Source organism: Ascochyta rabiei, chromosome 3 (genome assembly GCF_004011695.2).
Source record: "Ascochyta rabiei chromosome 3, complete sequence".
In the NCBI taxonomy this organism is placed as follows: Eukaryota; Fungi; Ascomycota; class Dothideomycetes; order Pleosporales; family Didymellaceae; genus Ascochyta; species Ascochyta rabiei.
Window position 1 is genome coordinate 2,354,612 of NC_082407.1, and position 21,050 is coordinate 2,375,661.

Genomic DNA, 21,050 nt, shown 5'->3' on the forward strand with positions numbered 1-21,050 from the left:
GCAAAGACCTTCAACCTGCGCTTCCCGACGCTAGCAAATCGGAAAGCTCGCCTCGAAGACATGGGCGGCGAGGACGTTTCGTTTCGTCCACGAACAAGCCGTCTTTGGTTTTCCTCTTTTCGGTGTCCGAACAGGACGTGTCGATGGGCGGATTCGGAGAGCACCGCCATTCCCTCCAAAGAAACAGACGCGAATCGTCAATGTGACCAGTCACAGCGTCGAGTTTCGTCGGTTGTGAGCTGCGGCTTTCGGGCGGATGTGGAGATGGGACACTGGGTTCTCGATATGGATACCGGCCAGAATGAGCAGAACATGGATCCCAGTCAGTAGTACTTGCAGAGTACTGAGCTGGGAGAAGAGAAGAGGGTTGGGTGGCCGTCTCGACAGAGCGGGGGGCTCTTGATGTATGATTGACACCCGCTGCCAAGTGCAAACAGATGGACAGGGAGGGCAAACGCAAGTGTACTCTGCAGGGGGTATATTCACAAGTTCATACTACCGACGAATCTCTAGCACGCTTTTGAGCTGTCGCTGCATCGCTAACGCCACTTTTGTATCATACAATCACCACGTCTAACCGTCGAGTACGCCGCTCTCCTTCAGGCTCCTGAAGAGCTCTGGTTCGAGGAACTTGCTAATTGTAACATCCTCGGCCAAACCCTTTCTTCTTCTTGTCTTGAGGACGAAGTCTCGGGCAAGTGCCTGTGCGGTTGCAGGCTCGAGGGGTCGCAGCTTGATCTCCTTATCGAGTGGGTCGCCAGGCACGATGGACCAGCGGTCAAAGACGAGGGACAGGGATACTTGGCCTTGAGTATGGATCTACATGACAAGTCAGCGTGGAGTCGAATGTTGTATGAGTAGACGTGGACGGCTTACCCTCAGATCAGTCTCGAAACCAAAAGAGTCGATGACCGGAATGAGACCCCGAACATTGTACAGCGGTGTCCCAGCAATTGGCCCATCCTGCAGCACGTGTCCTCTTCTCCTGGCGAGCACTGTGTATAGACTGCTCTTAGTGTCTGCAGGACCAGTCATGCTACAGGAGTATACCGGCTCCATCAACCTCGGACTGGCCATGAGGAAGCTCGAGTAGCAGGCTCGCCGACTGGTAGGGATGATCTGACCGCCACCCCGGAAGATGGCTTCAGACGCAAGCTCGACGTCCGTGATGCGGAATTTGGTATTGCGAATTGGCTCTTCACAGAGCGGTCCTTCGCGCGTCGCCCAGCTGAAACCCTGCCGTAACGTGTCGCGGACTGTGCGCAGTGTTTTTGCGTCGACTTCCGAGGGTATAGTGTCGTTTTGCAGGATGTTAGCACTCATGTCGTCCGGACCAAATGCCCAGATGTTGCGCGATGCGAGCAGGTCGTAGCCGTAGTTCTCTTCGAAGAACTTGCCGACTACACGGACAGGATCCTTGATGTTGACCTTGCCAGCTTCGATGTCTTCAGCGATACCAGGGTCTAGCGGCTCAGCAATCATGGTGAGCTTGTTCTTCTTGTTTGGTGTCATGGCATAGCACTTGATCGCAGACATTTCGACAACGGTCTCACAGAACCTGGTCACAGGATCCGACACCTTTATCTCCATGTCAGCGTATAGTCGCCGCAGGTCGTGCAGAACGCAGTCCATGTACAGCTCGCCCGTGCCGAGAACGACGTGTTCTCCTGACTCTTCAACCTTGGTAGTAATGAGAGGGTACGACTTGTTGATCTTGCGGAGACCGTCCAGCATCTTGGGTAACTCAGAGGGATTGATAGGCTCCACCGCCACCTTGAAAACAGATTCAAAGAAGTGTCGGATGGGTCGGAAGATGTACGCTTCTTCATCGTCAGGCAGCTTCGAAGCGACGATCGTCGCTGTCTTAACGATCGAGTTGTCGACACCACCAAGGAGCACCCAGTTTCCTGCCGGCACACCGCTAACGGGTACGTTGTATCTTGATTCGGCAATCCACGTGTCTGTGATGGTTGCAACGACCATGTCTTCCTCGTCTTCGATCGTGTAGCCTTCACCAAGAACGCGCACCGACTGGGGAGATTTTGCAATACCGCTCATGACTCGTCCCAGCGCTGTGAAAGACTTTGCATCCGTAGCGTTAAATAGCTTTGTGACATGTACGACGAGAGGGCCATCCTGGTCACACTTCTCCATGGCTTCAGCAGTCTTCGAGTCCAGGGGTCCGGTGTAGTGTCTTTGGAGCAATCTCTTCGCACCTTCGGCCGGTGACGGAACATGCTGAGTGATCATGTCGACGAAACCTGAGGATGGCCCAAAGTACTGCTGGCAGACCAGTCGCATAAGCTCCTTTGCATCGGTCTTGTACTCGGACGGCTTCAAGTTGATACCCAGGGAGTTGAGAGTGTCCTTGAGATCGGCTGAGCTCTCACTAAGAGTGTGGGAGTAGAGCTTGTAGACCGGTTCCAGAATCCAATGTACGAATGACCGCTGTGCGCCCTCCTCCTGTGCTTTGCGGCTGAACTTGCGGCTGCCCGGGTTGTAGAAGATATCACCCCAGAGTCGCATGGCGAACTTGTCGACATCCAAGCCCTTCATCGGCACTCCAAAGCCCGGCAATCTCGAGGGTCCCGGGTAGAAGTCTGAGTACATCTTTGCGAAAGACTGGATGGTGAAGCACCACCGCATGCTTGTGCACGCGAATGCGACGTTGCCCTTCTCAGGGCTGACCCGTCTGCTCTCTCCGCGTCCGGGGATTGTGTTCTCAATCACTGTGTTGACCTCCTCAATAACATGCTTGATCTTAAAGTAGGCGTCCTTTGGTGGGAGCTTGAGCTCCAAAATCAGGCGGTCCATCTTGTTGATCACGAGTGTCAGGGGGAGATCTTCCAGCACCGCATGCTTGATGATCTGCTCCGTGTTGACCTGGACACCTTCCACAACGTCCACAACCAAGACGACTCCGTCAACCAGGCGCAAAGAAGAAGCAACCTCATCTGCAAAGTTGACGTGCCCGGGTGTGTCCAGAATGTTGAAAAGATGCGACTTCGACTTGGTGTTCTGTAAGACCAGACTCATTGGCGCCGCTTTGATCGACAGGCCTCGTTCGCGCTCGAGAATGTGTACATCTGTGTATCGCAATTGCTCCTCCCTCTTCTTGCCCTTCTTGTAGTCCAGTCGATCCTGGATGTCGTGTGTCTCCATAACTAGCATGTCCATGAACGCAGTCTTTCCGTGATGCAAGTGACCGGCAATCGCAATGTTTCGTATTTGGTCCGGGAAGTTCATCAAGTCGGTCAAAAGCTCCCTCGAATAGTGCACAGGCGGCAGGTCTGTCTCCTGCACTGTGAACTTCTTCTGCACGATTGGCGCAATGATGGGCTGCGCCAGCGACTGTGTGTCCTCCTCCTGCACCAAAACTTCGACATCGTCGCCGTAAACGTCGGCCGCCGAGGGGTAGTATTGCTTGTCCTCGTGGAGAACAACGGCATTCGATGGGCCCTCATCAATCTCCATAAGCTGCTGGTCGTTCACCTCAGCGTCCTCGGGCTCGTCATCATCGAGGACATAGGCGTCCGCCGCCTCTCCGTTCGTCTGGACTTCTTCATCGGACTCGGCCTCCCCAATAAAGTTACCAAACCTGCAAGAAGTCAGTCGCGTAAGTGCTGAGAGGCAAGTGGTATATGTTACTCGTCGTAAAGGTCATCCATGGCGGCGATACGCGTAGGTTTCGCTGTGCACTGATGCGCGTCACGGCCTCGAAGCTATCCAAAGACTTTGGCGATGCCGGCCCGCCAGTTTCGCCTAGCTTCATGCGTGGGAGTGGGGCAGGCGGTGAACGATGGCACCAGCTATCCCTGTCTAGTGCGGGCCGCAGGGAAAGTGTCGACCGATGGCGGCGCGTTCTGCAGAGAGAAGAATCCCATCACGTTTTAAAACGGTCGTTTCCTGCCTCTGTTGAAGAAAGAGCTGCTTCTCTCCACGCACCACCTTTTGTTCACGTCCACGTTCACGTCCAACATACCGAGAATGTCTTCTCTCCCCCCCGTTTACATTGTCTCGGCTGCCCGCACGCCCACGGGTATGTTCCTTGGGTATGTTTTCGTGTAGAAAAACGAGGGGCAACGGACAGTCAGCTCACCACCAACACAGCTCCCTCTCGAGTCTGAGCGCTATCCAGCTCGGTTCCCATGCCATCAAGGGTATGTCGACGCTTCCTGGCCACACTTACACGCGACCTCTAACACCTGCACAGCTGCCGTTGACCGCGCCGGCCTGAAGCCTGAGGATGTTGAGGAGGTCTTTGTTGGCAATGTCCTCTCCGCAAAGTAGGAGCCAAGCAAGCCTCTTCACGCCTTCATACTGACATGCACAGTCTCGGCCAGAACCCTGCTCGCCAGTGTGCCATTGGCGCTGGTCTGCCCGAGTCGACCGTTTCCACCACCATCAACAAGGTGTGCGCCTCCTCGATCAAGTCCATTATCGTTGGCGCGCAAACCATTATCACTGGTAATGCCGACATTGTTGTCGCTGCCGGTACTGAGAGCATGTCCAACACCCCTCACTACCTCCCCGTCCTGAGGACTGGCGCCAAGTTCGGTGACCAGACACTGGTCGATGGTGTCCTGAAGGACGGTCTTACCGACGCATACAAGAAGGAGCACATGGGCTTGCAGGGTGAGGAGTGCGCCGACGACCACGGCTTCACTCGTGAGGACCAGGACGAGTACTGCATCCGCTCCTACAAGAAAGCCATCGCTGCGACCGAGGCTGGCAAGTTCACCTCGGAGATCGCCCCCATTGAGGTTCCTCAGGGACGCGGCAAGCCCCCTGTCACTGTCTCCGTTGACGACGAGCCCAAGAACGTGAGTCTCCTTTACTTGCAATGTTCACTAATCTGGTGGACTTGAGTTATCGTATACTGACTGGGCCTAGTTCAACGAGTCCAAGACCCGCACACTCCGCTCTTCTTTCAAGAAAGACGGAACCGTCACCGCCGCCAACGCGTCTCCTCTGTCTGACGGCGCCGCCGCCCTCGTCCTCGCCTCGGAGGAGGCTGTCAAGAAGCACGGCCTGAAGCCCATTGGCAAGATCCTTGGCTGGGGTGACGCGGAGCAGAACCCCTCCAAGTTTACCACTGCCCCTGCTCTGGCTATGCCCAAGGCTCTGAAGCACGCCAAGGTTGACATCTCTGCCGTCGATGCTTTCGAGATCAACGAGGCTTTCAGCGTTGTTGCGCTGTCCAACATGAAGATCCTCGGCATCAACGAGGACAAGGTCAACCTCCACGGAGGTGCTGTTGCTCTTGGCCACGCCCTTGGCGCCTCCGGCGCCAGGATCACAACTACCCTGCTCGGTGTCCTCAAGGAGAAGAAGGGCAAGGTTGGTTGCGCTGGTATTTGCAACGGTGGAGGCGGTGCCTCAGCCATCGTTATCGAGTCGCTGCAGTAGAGGAACGTATACCCACATGATTTGACGCATATGACGGATAGACAATATACATAATTACAGTACCATCAAGACACACGTGCTTCTTCTGGATGTGTTGAATTGCCCTTTGGTGAGGATGACGTTGGAGCCTTATCAAGGGTCCCAAAGCTCTTTATTCCCGGTTTCACCAAAGGTACAATGGGTTCGGTGTGGGCAGACAGTTCCACCCCACATGAACAGGTAACCCAGGGCGAAGTGCCTTTCGGCATATGTTCCCTTGCGGAGTTGGTAGTCAATCGTCACTGCCTCACACAGGCCGTCAGGTGCAACTCAGGGAGCCTTACGGTCCACATCCAAGAACGACATGCAAGAACGACATGCACACATTCCAAAATGCAGCAGAGTCTTCTTACCGCGCAATTGTTCCTGATCGCTATCCCATTGGATGGTTGTGATCGTAAATATGCGTTGGGTAGATATAGTTGGCTTGGAGGTCAAGTTTCAGGCCGGTGGACCATCTCGCTTGCCTTTCCAGCGGCTCCGCTCACCCAATCAACGCAGCGACTTCTACCACCACACGTTTCAACCCGTTGAGTCCGCGGCAGCGAACCGCAACCATCACGCCAAACAACAATCTTAGGCAGGTCAATCATGAACGGACCGCGGAGCCTCGGCCACGTATTGCCCAGGATACGGGTTCCTCGCGCGCTAGTACCTGTTTCAAGCGCGACCAGTGCCCTCAGTCGCAAGCCGGCGTCCAACCCGTTCAAATGTCCATGAAACAACACGTCCCTGATCAAACGACGCCAATGGTGCTCTCGAGCCTTGTCCAACACTCTCCAGCCTTGCTTGTGATCGTCACTGGCTATTTCCACGTAGACTAACGGGGATTGCGAGTCGTGCCTTGTTTAGAAGGGGATGTCTAGATGCAGCCCCATGGCTATGCTGGTTAGACAACGGACAACTGCTTGTCTAGTGGGGCGGAAGATGCCTAAGGGAGATCCTTTGTGTAGTGGCGTTGTGCCGCGTATATAGGCGCGTGATCCCCAGATCCTCTACTGGGTATTTCGCTGCTGGTAGGGTTTTCAAGTCTCTAGTCTTCTGTCTCTTCTATAGCGTCTAGTACGCAGTCGTCCCCTTCGGTCTTCTCTTTACCAGCGTCTCGACGATGCGTCCCTTCACATTGCTTCTGGCTGCGGCCTTTTTTGACCTAAGCATAGCTGGCTATGCTCTGGAGGATGACTACATGACTGACTTCTACGGCGCGTTTGAATTCTTTACAGCAGCAGATCCGACAAATGGTAAACTCCAATACAAACTACTGCCTGGACACAGTGCTTACATTGTCTAGGTTTCGTCAAGTACGTCGACGAAGCTACAGCGAGGCAAACAAACCTCATCAACACATCTACTACAGTGCCGGTGGAATGGGGAGTAGACTCTACCAACGAGACACCAGAGGGAAGGCCTAGTCTCAGGCTTGTGAGCAAGAAGAAGTACAACTCTGGACTGGTGGTAATAGACGTGGCGCACATGCCTAGCGGTTGTGGTACTTGGCCTGCGTATGTTCTCACACTCTTCTCGTACCGCTTGGGCTAACGAACACACAGTTTCTGGATGGTAGGTCCAGACTGGCCGACTGGTGGAGAAATCGACATCCTTGAGGGCGTGAACGCGCAAACAAACAACGCAATGACCCTTCACACCGCCCCCAACTGCAAGATCGGTCCTGACACGAGCGCCTTCGCTGGTGAAATCACCACTCCTAACTGCGATGTCCATGCCTTCAATCAAAGCAAGAATGCTGGCTGTTCCATCGAGCACCCGTCAACAGACAGCTACGGTGTGGGACTGAATGCGATTGGAGGTGGCGTGTACGCAACACAATGGACCGCCGAAGCTATCAGCGTCTACTACTTCCCAAGAGGCTCGGTTCCGGATGATGTCCTTGGCGATGCCCCTAATCCTGACGGCTGGGGAATTCCTGCTGCCAAGTTCACAGGCGGTTGTGACATCGAGAACATGTTCAAGGAGCAGCAAATCGTCTTCAACACCGCTTTCTGCGGCGACTGGGCTGGCGCGGCTTGGGAGAGCGGGTCCTGTGCGAAGAAAGCAGCTACTTGCGACGAGTATGTGCAAAACAACCCCGAGGCATTCAAGGATGCATATTGGACCATCAACGCCTTGAAGGTCTACCAGGACAACGGAAACGACACACCTGCGCCGTCTGCCTCTGGAGCGCCAGCTCAGAGTACCATTATCTCACAGCCGGTACCAGTCTCTAGTGGTAATGCCACAGTACCCGCGATCTCCTCAGGCTCAGGCTATACAACCATCCCAACCGGGGTCCCCGCCAACCCTCCGATTCTCTCGTACTCGGAAGGGTCCTATGTCGTTCCAACGACCTCTACTGCAGATATTCCCGCGGAGACAAGCACACTTACCACAGAGCCAACTGCGTCCGACAGCGTGCCAACCTCAGAGGTCCTTGAACCCTCCAAGACGCAGAGCAACACTGGCTACCCTCTTGTACCGACAACGGTAGCTGTGCCGACATCAGCTGTAACGACATCAAAGAACGCAACTCCAACCCAGCCCGCAGACCCTGTAGGAGACAATGACATGTTAGGCTTCCAGTGGCCTAAACCTAGTAACGAGCCAGCTTCGAACGCAACACACACTGCCGATGTACCTTCGAAGCCTACTGCAGCGCCGTCTAGTAACATGGGTTTGCCAGTTGAAGACCTACCCTCGTCGACTACGGCTGCTGCACAGCCAACAAAAAGTCTTGACGACTATGAGTCCCCACCTATCGTTCCTACCAATACTCCTGCGGCTCCTGCTGTGTCCAACGCCGTAGGCGAGCGACAGACAGTATACCAGACGGTCTATCTTACCGTCACTGCTGGTGCAGAGGCAACACCCGCGGCTGGTCTGAGCAAAGCAAGAGCAGCGAGGTTCCTCAGAGAACACAGACGAAGATCAGTCGGCCACCACGCCAGGGTGTGAGGTGGGATTGACGAGTAGGAATATGACGGATGTTTACAGGACGGAGTACGAGTGCGCATATACCCGGCGTCCTTTTTGGATATACCCTTTTCTTAGAGACAACGACGAATTCGACCATTGATTTCAGATGCACTCCATCGTGACCCGTGCTATGCTGACTGAGGCTTGCCGTGACTTTATGCGTGCATGATTGACTAGCAATAACAGCAACCATCTAGCCTGCGCATCTGGGCAGTGTTCACGCATACGGACGCTAGCACGTTAGTGCGCTACTGTTCCAGACCACAAGTTCAATTGTGTTTGGAGTGTTGAATGCAGAGCGGGGAATGAACTCAAGTCTGTGCCTGACAAGAATTAGCAGTATATAATTATGTAAAAATGAAAATTTTGCATGAACAGCATTAGGGCGCTTGGTCTAGGTAGGCTACTTCGTTCCGGCATGCATAAACATAATCTAACGATCACCCAGGGGTATGATTTGTAAGTTGCTCCATCATCTTCCCCCTGAAAATATCCTAACAGCCAATCAGTCGCTTCGCATTCATATGATAGCATTTGTGAAAGGTCGTGGGTTCAATTCCCACAGCGTCCACTCTTTTTGCACCGCCGATGATCTAGTCATTTCCTGGAATGTTGGTGTTGTTTTTTTACACTTGCTAACAGCTCTGGGGCTATTCATTGGGTGACTCAGGACGAACAGATATTCTTGAATAAGTCTACCGCCCGCATCCACCACCCCATTCACTTTGTTCCAACATGTGGCTGCCTCCTTATCTCATCGAGCAGCGAGGCGAAGAAAGAACCTTGTGGCTCCATGGGCTGAACGGTTTTCTGAGCGTCTTCTCCTTCAACTTCCTGATTGACCTCCGTTTCTTGTTCCGGGACACTTTCAAGGAAACTTCCATCCTCATCACGATCCCAGTACCCGAATAATCTCTCGCGGCAGGTAGGGCATCTGTTGTGGTTTCTGATCGGCATATTGAACCACGTCTCGAGACATGACCATGCGAAGATATGGCCGCAAGTCTCAGACTCCACGGCCCTGTGGTCAGAAAACGTGAATGACCTCCAGCAGATATTGCACGATTTGCTGGCATCTGGGTACACCCAACGTAGCCGTGCAGGTCCTGGGGGACCTTTGCTCCGAGCAGCTTCGCGTGAGGTCTGAGCGGTGGACTGTCGAGAAGGGATCGATGGAGACTGGGAATTCCTTTCAGATCTTGGAGGGCTATGGGAGCGTGTTCTCGATCTCAGCCAGAAAGAATGCTCGCCTTGTGGACTGGTTGACCGAGAAAGATGTCTCCTTTGGCTGGGTTCCTCTTGTGATGATGTCCGTGGCCGAGTAGAGGCCGATGAGTCTACCATGATTGCTGTTCAAGTCGAAAGAGCTCAGTGAAGCTGGGAGTTTGATCTATCTTCCAGAAGTGGAAGGGCTTTTGTGAACGGTGTGGAACGAGCAGGAATAAAGAGCAAACGCTCTATGAGAAGGTGAAAATTATAAGATTTTGGTTTCCTTTACAACATTGCATCCATGGTTCAATACCTGTCTTTCTGCGGTTCACGTAGATCTAACCCTACCAAGTGCCTTCTTCCACATCATTTTCAGAGTATCCGGGAAAGGATATCAACCGTAACGAAGGAAAATCTTGAGATCTGTCTTGACTGGCACGAATATTGTTAGTACGAAGGTTATCATGATTGGTGCAGTTGCCTGATTACATAGCTATCGTACTTTGCACCTCGGAGGCGCAACTTCTTCTTGTCGCATTCGCAATTATCGTGTTGTTGGAGTAGGCGGAAACTCACTGCGGAGCATACTTTCTTTCGTGCGTCGTCGTTCAGCAGGTATAGCCTGATGCATGCACTCAGCTTGGTCGGTGCAGGCAGCAATGAGGCTGACAACGCCACACCTGCAATCCTCTAGGCGAACCATCAGCCTTTGCTTCACTAATCTCGCATCCCAGCAAATCAGTACGCTTGGTCATGGAACACAGCTTAGCTATGCACAACGCTGCCGCTGATCGGTGAAGCTGAGCAAACGGTATATAAAGGCCGCCTTTGCAGTTATGCACCAGTCCAGTTCATCTCTTTCCATCGCACACCCGTTACTTGTTTGGATCTAGATCAAGTCTGGTTGATAATTGACCGTACATGAGCTCTCATACCGAAGACGAGTGGACTATTCTCAATCCCACAACTACACCTCGACCCAACATGGACGCCAGCACTGCCAAATTCCCCACTATGACCGAAGTACCATTCCGCGAACAGACCGTCTACACCAAGCCTACTGATAATGATAAGAACAAGAGAGAAGAGTGCACTTGCGACACGAAGCCAGTCCTTGTTCGCAAAGATAGCATCGAGTCCATCGACTCGGACTACCCTCGTCCCCGTCGTGCTGGCCGAGTGCCGCCTCCTCCGCGTCACTATCCAGCCCCAGCACCTCCCTACCCCGAGAACCGGTCTTTAGACTCGGCCACGCAGCTCCTCGAGAAGCTCGGCAAAGAAGACGGGCTCATGGAGCTCCCCACACCAGCGCACAGCAACGTATACCTGACCACGTACCCCTTCGGCGACAAGGATGTCAAGAAATGGGCGTGGCTGCTGGCTGCCGGTGTGGAGGAAGAGTATCTTGCGGAGACTTCTGGGGCCATTGGTTTGAACGGCAAGCCCATCCCCAGCGTTGAGCGGGTCCGTCAGCGCCGCAACGAGTTTCCTGTCTACGACCCAGGAAACATCAACATCCCTTCTGTCTACCTCTCGCGCGCCCTTGACGTGGAAGTGGCACCCGAAGACAGCAAGCACAATATTCGATACCTCATTGTGGTACAGAACCGACACCGACCTGCAGGAAGTAAGTTGCTTGTCGCAGAGTCGAGGAAGGCTGCGGGTGTCATCATGTACTACGAGGCTCTGAGAGGTGAATCGGTCGTGTTCGTGGGTGCCACAGTCCACCAATGTAAGACTGCAGGCCCGAACAAGTTCAGGAAGGTGGCCAGCTTGGAGGAAGCGGCCAGCATCCAAGACGAAGGATACGTTGGCGTCGTCTGCTGAGCCGAGATCTTCTTTCCGCAGCAACGATGCTTCTTTTCTTTGCCCTCGCCCTAACACTCTTTTCTCCCACCAACGACGTCATGGACGCGGTGTGATGTCAACGGTTTATTACCATCAATTTCAAGTCTGCACATGAGCAAAACCCGTGTCCGTGTGCGTCTTGTGGTGCCAACTCTGCAATGACCTGTGTATATTCAAGGGTGTACAGCTGGAAGAGCTGCATGTCATGGCTTTCGACGGGTATGAAAATAAGATTCGAAATACCTGCAGGAGGTGACGATGCCATAGTGCTCTCTCACCCGTAGTCGGTGCTTTTAGACCGCTTGTCAGTTTGCGCCCAAGAGCGACCACGTGCAGTCAAACCACCGTCCACACAATGCCTACCTGGAAGACTATAATACGTGCTGGAGAATATTGTTTTGTGTAAAGGTGTGGTAACTTCATGTTTGAGATGGGGTTTCAGAGCTTTACGCTTATATTTGGCTTAAGTCTATTGATCCGAATTGCAGCTCATGTCAGAGAGAGAAGAAGAATCGTCCTACGCTGCCTCTACGGATCCAACTACAGCCGAGGCCAATCGTCCCATTGCCTTGGCTTCTGGGATCTGCACCCTGCTCTCTTGTTCTGGGTTTGCCTGGTTCTGATATGGACGCTGCGGGCTGCCAGCCGGTGCACCAGCTGGAGCCTGAGCACTATTCTGCGTGTGGCCGTTCCCAAGACTTCCTGCATCGTCCAAATCAATATCGCTGTTTGTCGGAGTTTGTGTCTCGGCAACTTCGCTGCGCTCCACGTACTCTTTCTTTATGCGAGGCGGTTTCTTGGTAGTCCTGGAGGAATGCGCACGTGGATGTGCAGTGTGGTCGCGGTCCTCGTTGAAGACCTGATGGGCATAGTCGTGCTGCTTCCGAGAGCTATCGATGCCATCCGGGAAGATTTTACCCAAAATATCGTTGTGCCTCTTACGCACGCTGTTCGTGACGTCCGGCTCCGGCTGACTAAGAGGTGATAGGCTCGGCGTGTCTGGACCTCTCGACATTGAATGATGGAGGCCGTTTGGCGTAGACCCTGCTTCTCCTTCTCTTTGCTGCTCCTCTTTGCGGGCATGGACCTTTCTAAGGTTTGCAGCAGACGACTGTGAACGCCTGTCTGGCCGACCGTCCTTGCGGACCAGTATTCCTTCCTCGTTGCGGACTGGCTTAGATCTCGTCTTCTTGGTCTCGCTGTGCGGTTCATGAAAGACACTACGTGGTCCTATCTCTGGTGTCCAATCGTTCTGTCGCTCCATCAACAAAGAGCCACCTCGTGTCCCACTGCCCCCGCTACCCCGCCGTACGGTGCCTCTAGCTACATGGAGAGGAGAATCTTCGAAGCCAATTGGACTGGCTTGCGAGTCAGGCACGGCTGTCCAGCCATCTCTCTCCCACTCTGGTGTTCTGACAGGACGGTGCTGTTCCTGCACGCTCCTGCGCACACGACCACCCCGGCTGCCTGGCCCTCTACCACCTCGTGAACCTCTACCGCGGGAAGGACGCGATTCCGTTACACGCTTAGATTCAGGCCGCCAGTTCTGATCCGATGGGCTATCTTGAGTCCCGTACAAGACGTAGGCCTGCGATGATGGCAGTCCTGGGTGCGGCCCTGACTGCAGGCCCGAGTGCGGTTGCGGTTGTGAGGCCACGATGGGCTGCGTTTGAGACGACAAGATATGTGAAGGTGCGGGGGGTATGTGCGGCATTGAGTGTACATCCGGAGATTCTCCAGTGACCAGTCTTGGCCGTTTCGGTGATCCAGGGGCAGAGCCTGCGCTTTGGTGCGGGCTATTCGTATCGTTCTCGAATACGCGTTTCACCCCCGCATTGACCGTGGTCCATCCGTTCTGATTTGGCGCAGGCTCATGCCTTTGACTGCTCTCTGACACTGCTACGGCAGGCTTTTCATGATGCGGGGCCGGCTGTGGGTTTGATGTCGGCCGAGGAGGCGCCTGAATCGAGGCGACGTGATTTGCGTGCGGAGGAGCTGCGTTAGCAACATGAGGGGGATGTGAAGGCTGATATGCGGGAAGTGTCGGGCGCGAATGTATGTGTGTGGCAGCCGACTCAGATTCGAGCCGCTGCACTCTGCCACCCATTATGGCCATGTGGTCTCTTAGGGTTTCGAGGTCGGTCGTTCTGTGCGAGACTTCTCCGATGCGTTGAGCCATTAGTTCGAGAGCTTCATCTTGGTAGCCAATTTGCGCTATTTCACTCGGGCGGCGTGCACTTTCTGCCCTTGTCGCGTTGACCCCCTGAGCAAGGGTTACAATAGTCCGACGGCAGTCCTGTAGTTCCTGAAGAAGCCGATTTACAGACTCATCCATCCTGCGCAACTCTTGATCCTGCCGGTGTAGTTGACTTTGGAACTCATGGCGGAGACTGCCCTCCATTTGCCGCATCATTTCTGCATAATCTGTTTGGCTGCGAGCTTGAGCAGCCAACGCGCTGGTGTTCTGTGCTGTCTGTATCTGCAGGCGCTCAATGGCATCAAAATGAACCTCGCGTGGGTCACGAGGGTAGCTATACCCGTTGCGTTGGCCATTGACGAGTGGATCCGGCCGGCCATCCTTGATCGAGCTTCCAGCGACAATTACAGGACGTGGCTGCGCAGCTTGTGGAGATGGCGATGGATGAATCGTGGCTGACGGTTGAGCTCCGTTCGACTGTAGTGGCTGGCCAAGAGGATCTCCAGGACCCGCTTGCTGTTGCTGTTGCTGGAGCTCACGATGGGTGGGCTGCGTCCACAAAGGGTGTGAAGAGGAAAGAGGCGTGTCGAGTTCCATGGTTTCCATAGCTGTGTCACCTGGCCTCGATGATGGAAATATCGAACCTCCAAAGGCTACCAAGTCTGGTGCCGCGTCTTCCTGCGGTTCTATAATGATCGACTTATTGAGAGATGTGTCGCATCGCAATTCGATGCGTTGAAGTTTAAAGAAATCTCGATCACTGTCGAGATCAAGTCAGCAGCGGATAGGGATGGGCATAACATCATGTGAGTGAGATGGAGGGCGTCGATGTCAAATGTAGTTTATGTACAAAGCTTTGATTGTAGCGCACGTGTCGGGCCATGGACAAGCAAGAACATTATAAAGGAAGGGAAGGAGCATGGCGGCTTACCGGAATCTCTTTGCATCTGTAGGCGCGTTCACGACCACAAAGCCAAGGCAATCATCGCAACCTGGACAGTGGGTCAGATCTATAGTACTACAGCGTATCAGCGAGGAGCCAAATCGGCATGAAAAAAAGTGCGGATCCAAGGGTTTAATAGATGCTAGTAATGTGTAGGGTGGAGATGATCTTAAAACGACTAGCGCAGGCGCGCCAAAAGAATTTTAATACATTGTGCAAGACCATATTGATTGGTACAGGGATGAGCTCATTAATGCTAGGGCACCATCGGGTGCTTGACTGGGAAATGCAGATGTACGAGGGAGCAGAAGCGCTTACCATCCTTTTATTTCTGTCTTGTCTGCCGCCTCTTTCCTTTGGCCTCGTTTTCGCAGCAGGCTTCTGTATGACCCGAGCAGAACAGGACTGTAATCACTACTGGTGACTTTGTGCCATGAGTTGTAGAATTCGCCAACCTTGCTGTTGCACCTCTTGCAGAATGCTGTGGCTGAACGATCGACTGGCATTTCAGGATGGGGAGAACTTGCTTGACGTTGAGAATCCCCGTCAACGCTTTCCGCAGTCTCAACGACCTGTGGCTTGGTGGCGATTGCAGTCTCTGACACAATGGACGCTATCCGAGAAACAGATCGCCGATGCTGATGCGTGCCGCATGTATCACGAGCCCAAGACTGCCGCCTCGTGCCCGCCATAAGCGTTGCTTTATGTTTGGCCCTTTTGTAGTTGAAAAGTGTTGCAGAAACCTTTTCGTGTACATGGAAGTGGGCGGGCGGACGGTCTCTAAATCAGTGACGGGCGGCGCAAATCCACTTTACTTTTGCGATCAACTGACTGACGAGAAAGGACACTAGCGACACTTGGAGATGTGATATATTACGTGTAGAAAATAACTGTCAGCACATAGACCAGGTACGCGTCCATGCACAAGTACGCAGTGTTTCAGGATTTGGAGAGGGTAAAGGCAAGGGTAAATTAGCGAACTGCTATACGAGAGGGATTGCTGGGACCCGATAAATGAAAAAGGCTTGCACCAGGAAGCAGCGGATGGAAGCTCAGAGAGGGAAAGAGTTTCAAGATTAGTAGAAGTTAATGACTTAGCGTCTCCTACCAGATGCGCTAGCTAGATAGACGCATTCAATCATAGAAAAGAACGCAACAATCTTGCTTTACCGGCTCGTGCGGTTCCAGAACCTGGTCAATATTCATTTACTCACAAATGCGCCACCATTCTTCATTCTTGCTCGCCGCTAAGCAGCTGTCAGGATGGGTGCGTTGAACCCAATTCGGCACTCCAATCGTATCCCCTTCGAATGTAGTATTAACTTTGTAATTTGCACGTAACCACAATAGCCCGGGTCCGGTTTCCAGACATGGCATTGGTTGCATTCGGCATTTACTTTTGCCGCACATGCCACACCCGGACTTTCAATACCCGAAGCTGTCTGCAAGGGATTCTAGCTGCACGTACATGTAATTGTAATGCGCATCAGAGTGACCTGCGATGAGCAGACTGCACCAAGACTGCACCAAGACTGCATTACTAATATTCCCCTGCACGCTAAGCACGCAATCATCTAAGTGGTTCACCTCGGTCAGGCATGTGGTCAGGGCAGATACCTAGGTATCTCATAAAGTAAATATTATACGATCCTGGTAGATGACGCCACCGCCATATGTGGCCTCAAACGATAAGGCTGCACTCCGAGCACTTGCTTTAGCACCAGAGCTCAGCTTGAAACCCATGTGCTACTTCACGTGTAGCACACGCGAGACACAAATATTTGCATCTCACTTGACGACGATAAAGCCAACGCCGTTGCGGGCGTCTTGGCACGCCTGCGAAAGAGCCTGCACTTCTGTATCCGTCCATTTGACGCTCAGATTATCCCACTTTTTCGTAGCGTACTCGCGGCGGTATTGCTGTTGCATCGCTTGCAGACGGCGGATCTCTCGTGGGTCGCCTGTACCACTGTACACAATGAGTGCTGTGCAGCGTGGCAATGAGTCGTAGACCTCGGTAATGTGCTTGACCGTTCTCGAAACGGCATCGCTGAGCTCAGAACCCTTGGCTTCCACCTCGTCTTCTCCCTCTTTCAGGAGCCCCAGTCTCTGCAAAGCGTTCTGCCGGATCAGCTCTACGTCGGCTGTTCTTGCGTCGTCCCACCAACCACGAGCAAGCTCCAGCTCACGAAGACGGGCCCAGATAAAGTCCACCTTCCCGGCAGCGCCGTCTTTGGCTTCCAGAAGTCCTTTCAGAGCCGTATCAATAGCTTCAACCACCTGATCGTCCGTTTGGCACCCCTTGGAAAGCTGCGCTTGACCGCCGTGTCCACGTTGCGGCTCACCCCAGTCAATGACGGCGCCAGTGCGCGTCTCATTGTTCGACTTTGGTCGGGGTGTGCGTCCAAGTCTTTTGAAGATGGACTCTGCGTTTGTGTCGCCAGATCCCCACTTGGGTCCCTTCTCGCACTTTTGCTTGACCAGATCAAGACAGGTCTTCGAATCCTCGACGCTGTCATGCCCGTTGGAGCCTTTCTGAACCTCTCGATGCAGATACTTTTGCGCAAGCCACTTGAGAGATTGCTTGTATGGCGGCCCGCGAGGGTGAGGAAAGAGGATGCCTGTGTCAATGATGAATGGATGTGTGAGCTTCATCGCATTGAGATCCGAGTTCAGTGAGTGTCCCACGAGGATCGTTCGCGGGGTGACGAGTTCCAGCAACTCCTTCTGTATGTCCGACAGACTGGTTGTAACGTTTTCCAGCATGGCTGGTGTGATACCCGACCATTGAGTCAGGTGATCTTTGATGGGAACATCAGGCTTGACTAGCTTGTCCATCACCACACTGCCATCCCAGTTGAGGAGGCTTATTCGCGTCAGCACAAGCTGGTCATTCTCAGCTTTGCACATCTCGCAGTCGACCGAAATGATGTTGCGTCCGGCAGTTACACTGCCCTGCTCGATTTCGTTCTCAGGTACGTTGCCATCCTCTAGGTTTGCAACATTGGTGTCGACCCAGCCATCGTCCACAGACTGACCGGCCTCCTGCCTCTGCTTGTGCGCAGCTTGCTTGGCTTCTGCTGTTAGAAACCACGCGGGATGAAGTACATATTCGTTTTCCTGTTGCTCTGCGAGGGTCGCAATATATTCGGTGATCGGCGTTCGTTTATTTTCCCAATGCTTGGAGTTTTGCGGCATGGGGCCTTTGTGACCACCAGTTTTCTTCATCTGCTTCTCCTCTTTGGACTTGGGTATTTGGGAGGTTAACATCGTGTGAATTGGCGAATGCACCCTGATGAATTGGTTACCACGATGCTCTCCTTGGGCTTTGATCGGCCACACATGCTCGAAGATATCAGAAAGCGGCTTCAGCGCGACAGGCATTCTGCTAGGTCTTAGGCTTGCTGGGTAATACTCGTTGTCTGCGATGCGCAGGTACTTTGGCTTGTCTTCCTCTTGAGAATTGGAAGCAGTCTCGGCCGGGGCTCGGTCGGCTGGCGCATCTGTGTCCATGGCTGTCGCATCATCCAATGGAACTTTGCCATTGAACATGCCCAGCTCCAGCCCAGGCACCATCAACATGACAACCTGTCGAATACTCGTGCGATTGCGCACCGAGACCCATTGTGGCGCATTGCCGTCTGCAAGTAGATACAGCGCCAGGGATTGCAGGTCTGTGATTTTCACGTGCGATTGAAGCCGGGCGTGATGTGAATGCTCAATGGCTGGGTAGTTCCTCTCAAGCTTGCGCTCCTTGCGCCGCTCCTCTCTGGTATTGCTAGCGTCTTTTGGCGCATTTTCGGCGCCTGCCTTGTCCATCGAGAATGGGTTCTCTGGGGGCGAGGCTCGATCTTGCTCCTTGCCATCTTGAGCGAAGAGGTTGTCCACGGGTGGAGCAGCTCCAGGTTGAGGACGTTGTAGGTCGGCACCTGACTCTCGGCGGCCTCCATGGGAGTTGCTAGAGCCTGTTCGCTCCTTCCTCCTCCTCTTGGAGCCGCCGGCTACAGTCCAGCCCTCGTCATCGACGACGACAGCGGTTGTTGTCGCATTGGGCTGGGATTCACCCCTCAGGTGTGCCAGTGTCGCGCCGAGCCCGACATCTACGAGCTCGTTCTCGTTGCTTCCGCGCTTCCGTTTCGTCATATCGGCAGGCATGCGACAGGCGTGGGTGGTGAGTCTTGTAGAGGTGGAGGAAGACGCGCTTCCAGACCTCGAGAAATGTTCCCAGCAGCGACGGCACTAGTTGCGCTAGCTTATCGATTAGCAGTTGTTCCTTCTCACCCCACGTACATGTCTTGGTTCGAAATAACGGTAACGAAACGTTTCAAGTCACCGAGCCTGGGAAGTTCGTGGTCGATTCTAGTCTACACGACCTCGATACTTGAGAAGTGACATCGCATTCACACTATAGGCTTCATACTCGAAAAGCAATACCTCGCAATCCTCCACTCCCCCTCATCACGCTTCAACATGAACAGCTCTTGATTTCTATGCTCCTCCTGCGTCCCCTTCTTCAGCCAGTGCTTCGTGCCCTCAGCCGTCGTCCTTGCGAAAGCCCACTCCTCGCCGGTCACAACAATCTCGTCAATCTCAAACTCAATGTCCAGCTTGACAGTCGAAAAGATGCGCTCGTAGGCGGCCTTCAGTGCATCTCGGCCGCACGCTGGGGCGTAACCGGGGGCCATGATGACGCCGTCGTCTGTGTAGATGGACAGCACTTCGGGGATGGAGTGCGATGCTAGAACGGCGCCATAGCGATGGAGGAGGGCTGTTATCTGGGACTTGTCGTCGGCCACTGGGGAAGTCAGTATGTGGGATGGAATGCTGTTGGGTAAGTCTACTTTTGTACTGTGAAACAAGATACAGCAATGTATGATGCACTGCAAATAACGTCCAGTAAAGGTATTGTTATTTGTAGTAGATGCAGTCTCACCGAAGAAAAGCCTCGACTTTTGCGACATTGCTCCGTCTCGAAAGTGGCGTTCGTTGGTGTTGATATCATCCACGGGACCCACCCCCATCTTTGATGGATCCGGTAGCAGAAAACGTCTCCGCATACTTTCCACTGCTTTACACTACGACTGTCTCGCCAATATCGCAAAGACCGACCTGCACTCCCCACTCGTACCCAGCAGCCTCGGCGCCTTTCTTCCATCGCTCGGGAGGCTCGAGGACAGGCTCGTAAGCTGCAGAGTAGGCTCCTCGTAGGGTGCCGTAGTGCATGCCTATGCTCTTCTTGCTTCTTACGTCTTCGTGTATCGCCAACGAATCTTCCGGACTCGAATGTTGACCAGACAGTACCGACCGCGGTTTGAAGCAACCAATGGGTAACAGTGCAAGATCAAAGGGTCCATAGAGCTCGCCAACTTGCTTGAAAGCAGGGCATGGCGGGTGTGGCGCATCGTGGTGTGAGAACTGTGTGTCGGACGTGACGTGGCAATAGCCCGTATCGCCAGCAAAGAAAAGCTTCTTGCCGTCTGCCTCTGATTCCTTGACAATCCACGAGCACCAAAGCGTTCCATCAAAGTTCCATGGTGTGCGGCCTGAGCGGTGTTGCGCAGGAGTACACACCATATCAACGGAGCCCGCCGTTTCTGTCTGCAATGTGACGCCGTTCCACCAGTCCAGCTCTGTGACCTGGTCTGCTTTGATTCCAACACCGAGACCGGTCAACACTGCCTTCACCCCCAGGCCGCAGAAGAAGCGCAATTCACCGTGTTGTTTGGCGTTCAGTTTCTTGAGCGTGTCCGAGTCGAGGTGATCGTAGTGGTCGTGGCTGATGACAACGGCATCGACATCAGGCAGGTCGTCGACAGAACAAGGCGGAGGCGTGAATCGCACTGGGCCAACCATGCCTGCACGTAGGTCAGTCGCTGTCTTCCGATCGAAGCCTGCAGGCCAGCTTACCGTATGGGCCTACTCTATCACTCCAGACAGGGTCGATTAGTATACGCGCTCCTCTTTCAGTTCCCTCTCGCCTACTTGTCTCGATAAGAAAGCTGGCATGGCCGATCCAGGTTGCCTTCAGACCGTCCTGCTGGACACCAAAGTCTGGTTTGCGAATTTGGACAAGGCCAAGTCGATCTACAGGGACGGGAACGAAATTTTTCGGCGTGCTGAATCGCGTACGTATTGCACCGATGAACCCAGAACTGTTGTATGACGGCCAGGGATTCTTGAAGCCGGTGGGAGGATTTCCAATATGGTGTGCTGTAGTGAACTTCTCCGGCTGCAGCGGTTGCAGTGCGCTCACCACGGATTTTGGCGGCATGATGACTGCGCCCTGAGTCCAACGCCTAAAAAATGACGAGCTTCAGCAAAGGCGGTTCGAGCAGGCATGCTGAGGGTGAAAGTGGTGATGTTATAAACAATGAGGTTGGAGACGGCGTAATGCGCGAATGCGCCGCGGCGAGTCTGATGGACCGGCGGGCCGTT

The 21,050-nt window shown here is 53.7% G+C and overlaps 8 protein-coding genes across 8 annotated transcripts; 3 read left to right on the forward strand and 5 right to left on the reverse strand.

The window, feature by feature from the left end:
* Positions 1-573: 573 nt before the first annotated feature.
* EKO05_0002372 (uncharacterized protein) lies at positions 574-3,668 on the reverse strand (the record flags this gene model as incomplete). Its single annotated transcript, XM_038943993.1, has 3 exons — positions 574-819; positions 877-3,598; positions 3,649-3,668. The coding sequence occupies 3 exons, from the start codon at positions 3,666-3,668 to the stop codon at positions 574-576; spliced, it is 2,988 nt and encodes a 995-aa protein (XP_038793044.1).
* A 319-nt stretch (positions 3,669-3,987) lies between these two features.
* On the forward strand, positions 3,988-5,409 carry EKO05_0002373 (Acetyl-CoA C-acetyltransferase; the record flags this gene model as incomplete). Its single annotated transcript, XM_038944002.1, has 5 exons — positions 3,988-4,052; positions 4,111-4,160; positions 4,214-4,286; positions 4,334-4,823; positions 4,894-5,409. The coding sequence occupies 5 exons, from the start codon at positions 3,988-3,990 to the stop codon at positions 5,407-5,409; spliced, it is 1,194 nt and encodes a 397-aa protein (XP_038793045.1).
* Positions 5,410-6,556: 1,147 nt separating this feature from the next.
* On the forward strand, positions 6,557-8,397 carry EKO05_0002374 (uncharacterized protein; the record flags this gene model as incomplete). Its single annotated transcript, XM_038944006.1, has 3 exons — positions 6,557-6,689; positions 6,740-6,950; positions 6,999-8,397. The coding sequence occupies 3 exons, from the start codon at positions 6,557-6,559 to the stop codon at positions 8,395-8,397; spliced, it is 1,743 nt and encodes a 580-aa protein (XP_038793046.1).
* A 2,214-nt stretch (positions 8,398-10,611) lies between these two features.
* EKO05_0002375 (uncharacterized protein) lies at positions 10,612-11,454 on the forward strand (the record flags this gene model as incomplete). Its single annotated transcript, XM_038947490.2, has 1 exon — positions 10,612-11,454. One exon carries the CDS (start codon positions 10,612-10,614, stop codon positions 11,452-11,454), a length of 843 nt encoding a protein of 280 aa, XP_038793047.2.
* Positions 11,455-11,992: 538 nt separating this feature from the next.
* On the reverse strand, positions 11,993-14,278 carry EKO05_0002376 (uncharacterized protein; the record flags this gene model as incomplete). Its single annotated transcript, XM_038947491.1, has 1 exon — positions 11,993-14,278. The coding sequence occupies one exon, from the start codon at positions 14,276-14,278 to the stop codon at positions 11,993-11,995; it is 2,286 nt and encodes a 761-aa protein (XP_038793048.1).
* Positions 14,279-16,403: 2,125 nt separating this feature from the next.
* Positions 16,404-18,758, reverse strand: EKO05_0002377 (uncharacterized protein; the record flags this gene model as incomplete). The annotated part of the gene is made up of 1 exon (XM_059635896.1): positions 16,404-18,758. The coding sequence occupies one exon, from the start codon at positions 18,756-18,758 to the stop codon at positions 16,404-16,406; it is 2,355 nt and encodes a 784-aa protein (XP_059491879.1).
* A 257-nt stretch (positions 18,759-19,015) lies between these two features.
* EKO05_0002378 (uncharacterized protein) lies at positions 19,016-19,576 on the reverse strand (the record flags this gene model as incomplete). The annotated part of the gene is made up of 1 exon (XM_059635897.1): positions 19,016-19,576. The coding sequence occupies one exon, from the start codon at positions 19,574-19,576 to the stop codon at positions 19,016-19,018; it is 561 nt and encodes a 186-aa protein (XP_059491880.1).
* A 109-nt stretch (positions 19,577-19,685) lies between these two features.
* Positions 19,686-20,886, reverse strand: EKO05_0002379 (uncharacterized protein; the record flags this gene model as incomplete). Its single annotated transcript, XM_038944187.2, has 2 exons — positions 19,686-20,470; positions 20,523-20,886. The coding sequence occupies 2 exons, from the start codon at positions 20,884-20,886 to the stop codon at positions 19,686-19,688; spliced, it is 1,149 nt and encodes a 382-aa protein (XP_038793049.2).
* Positions 20,887-21,050: the final 164 nt, after the last annotated feature.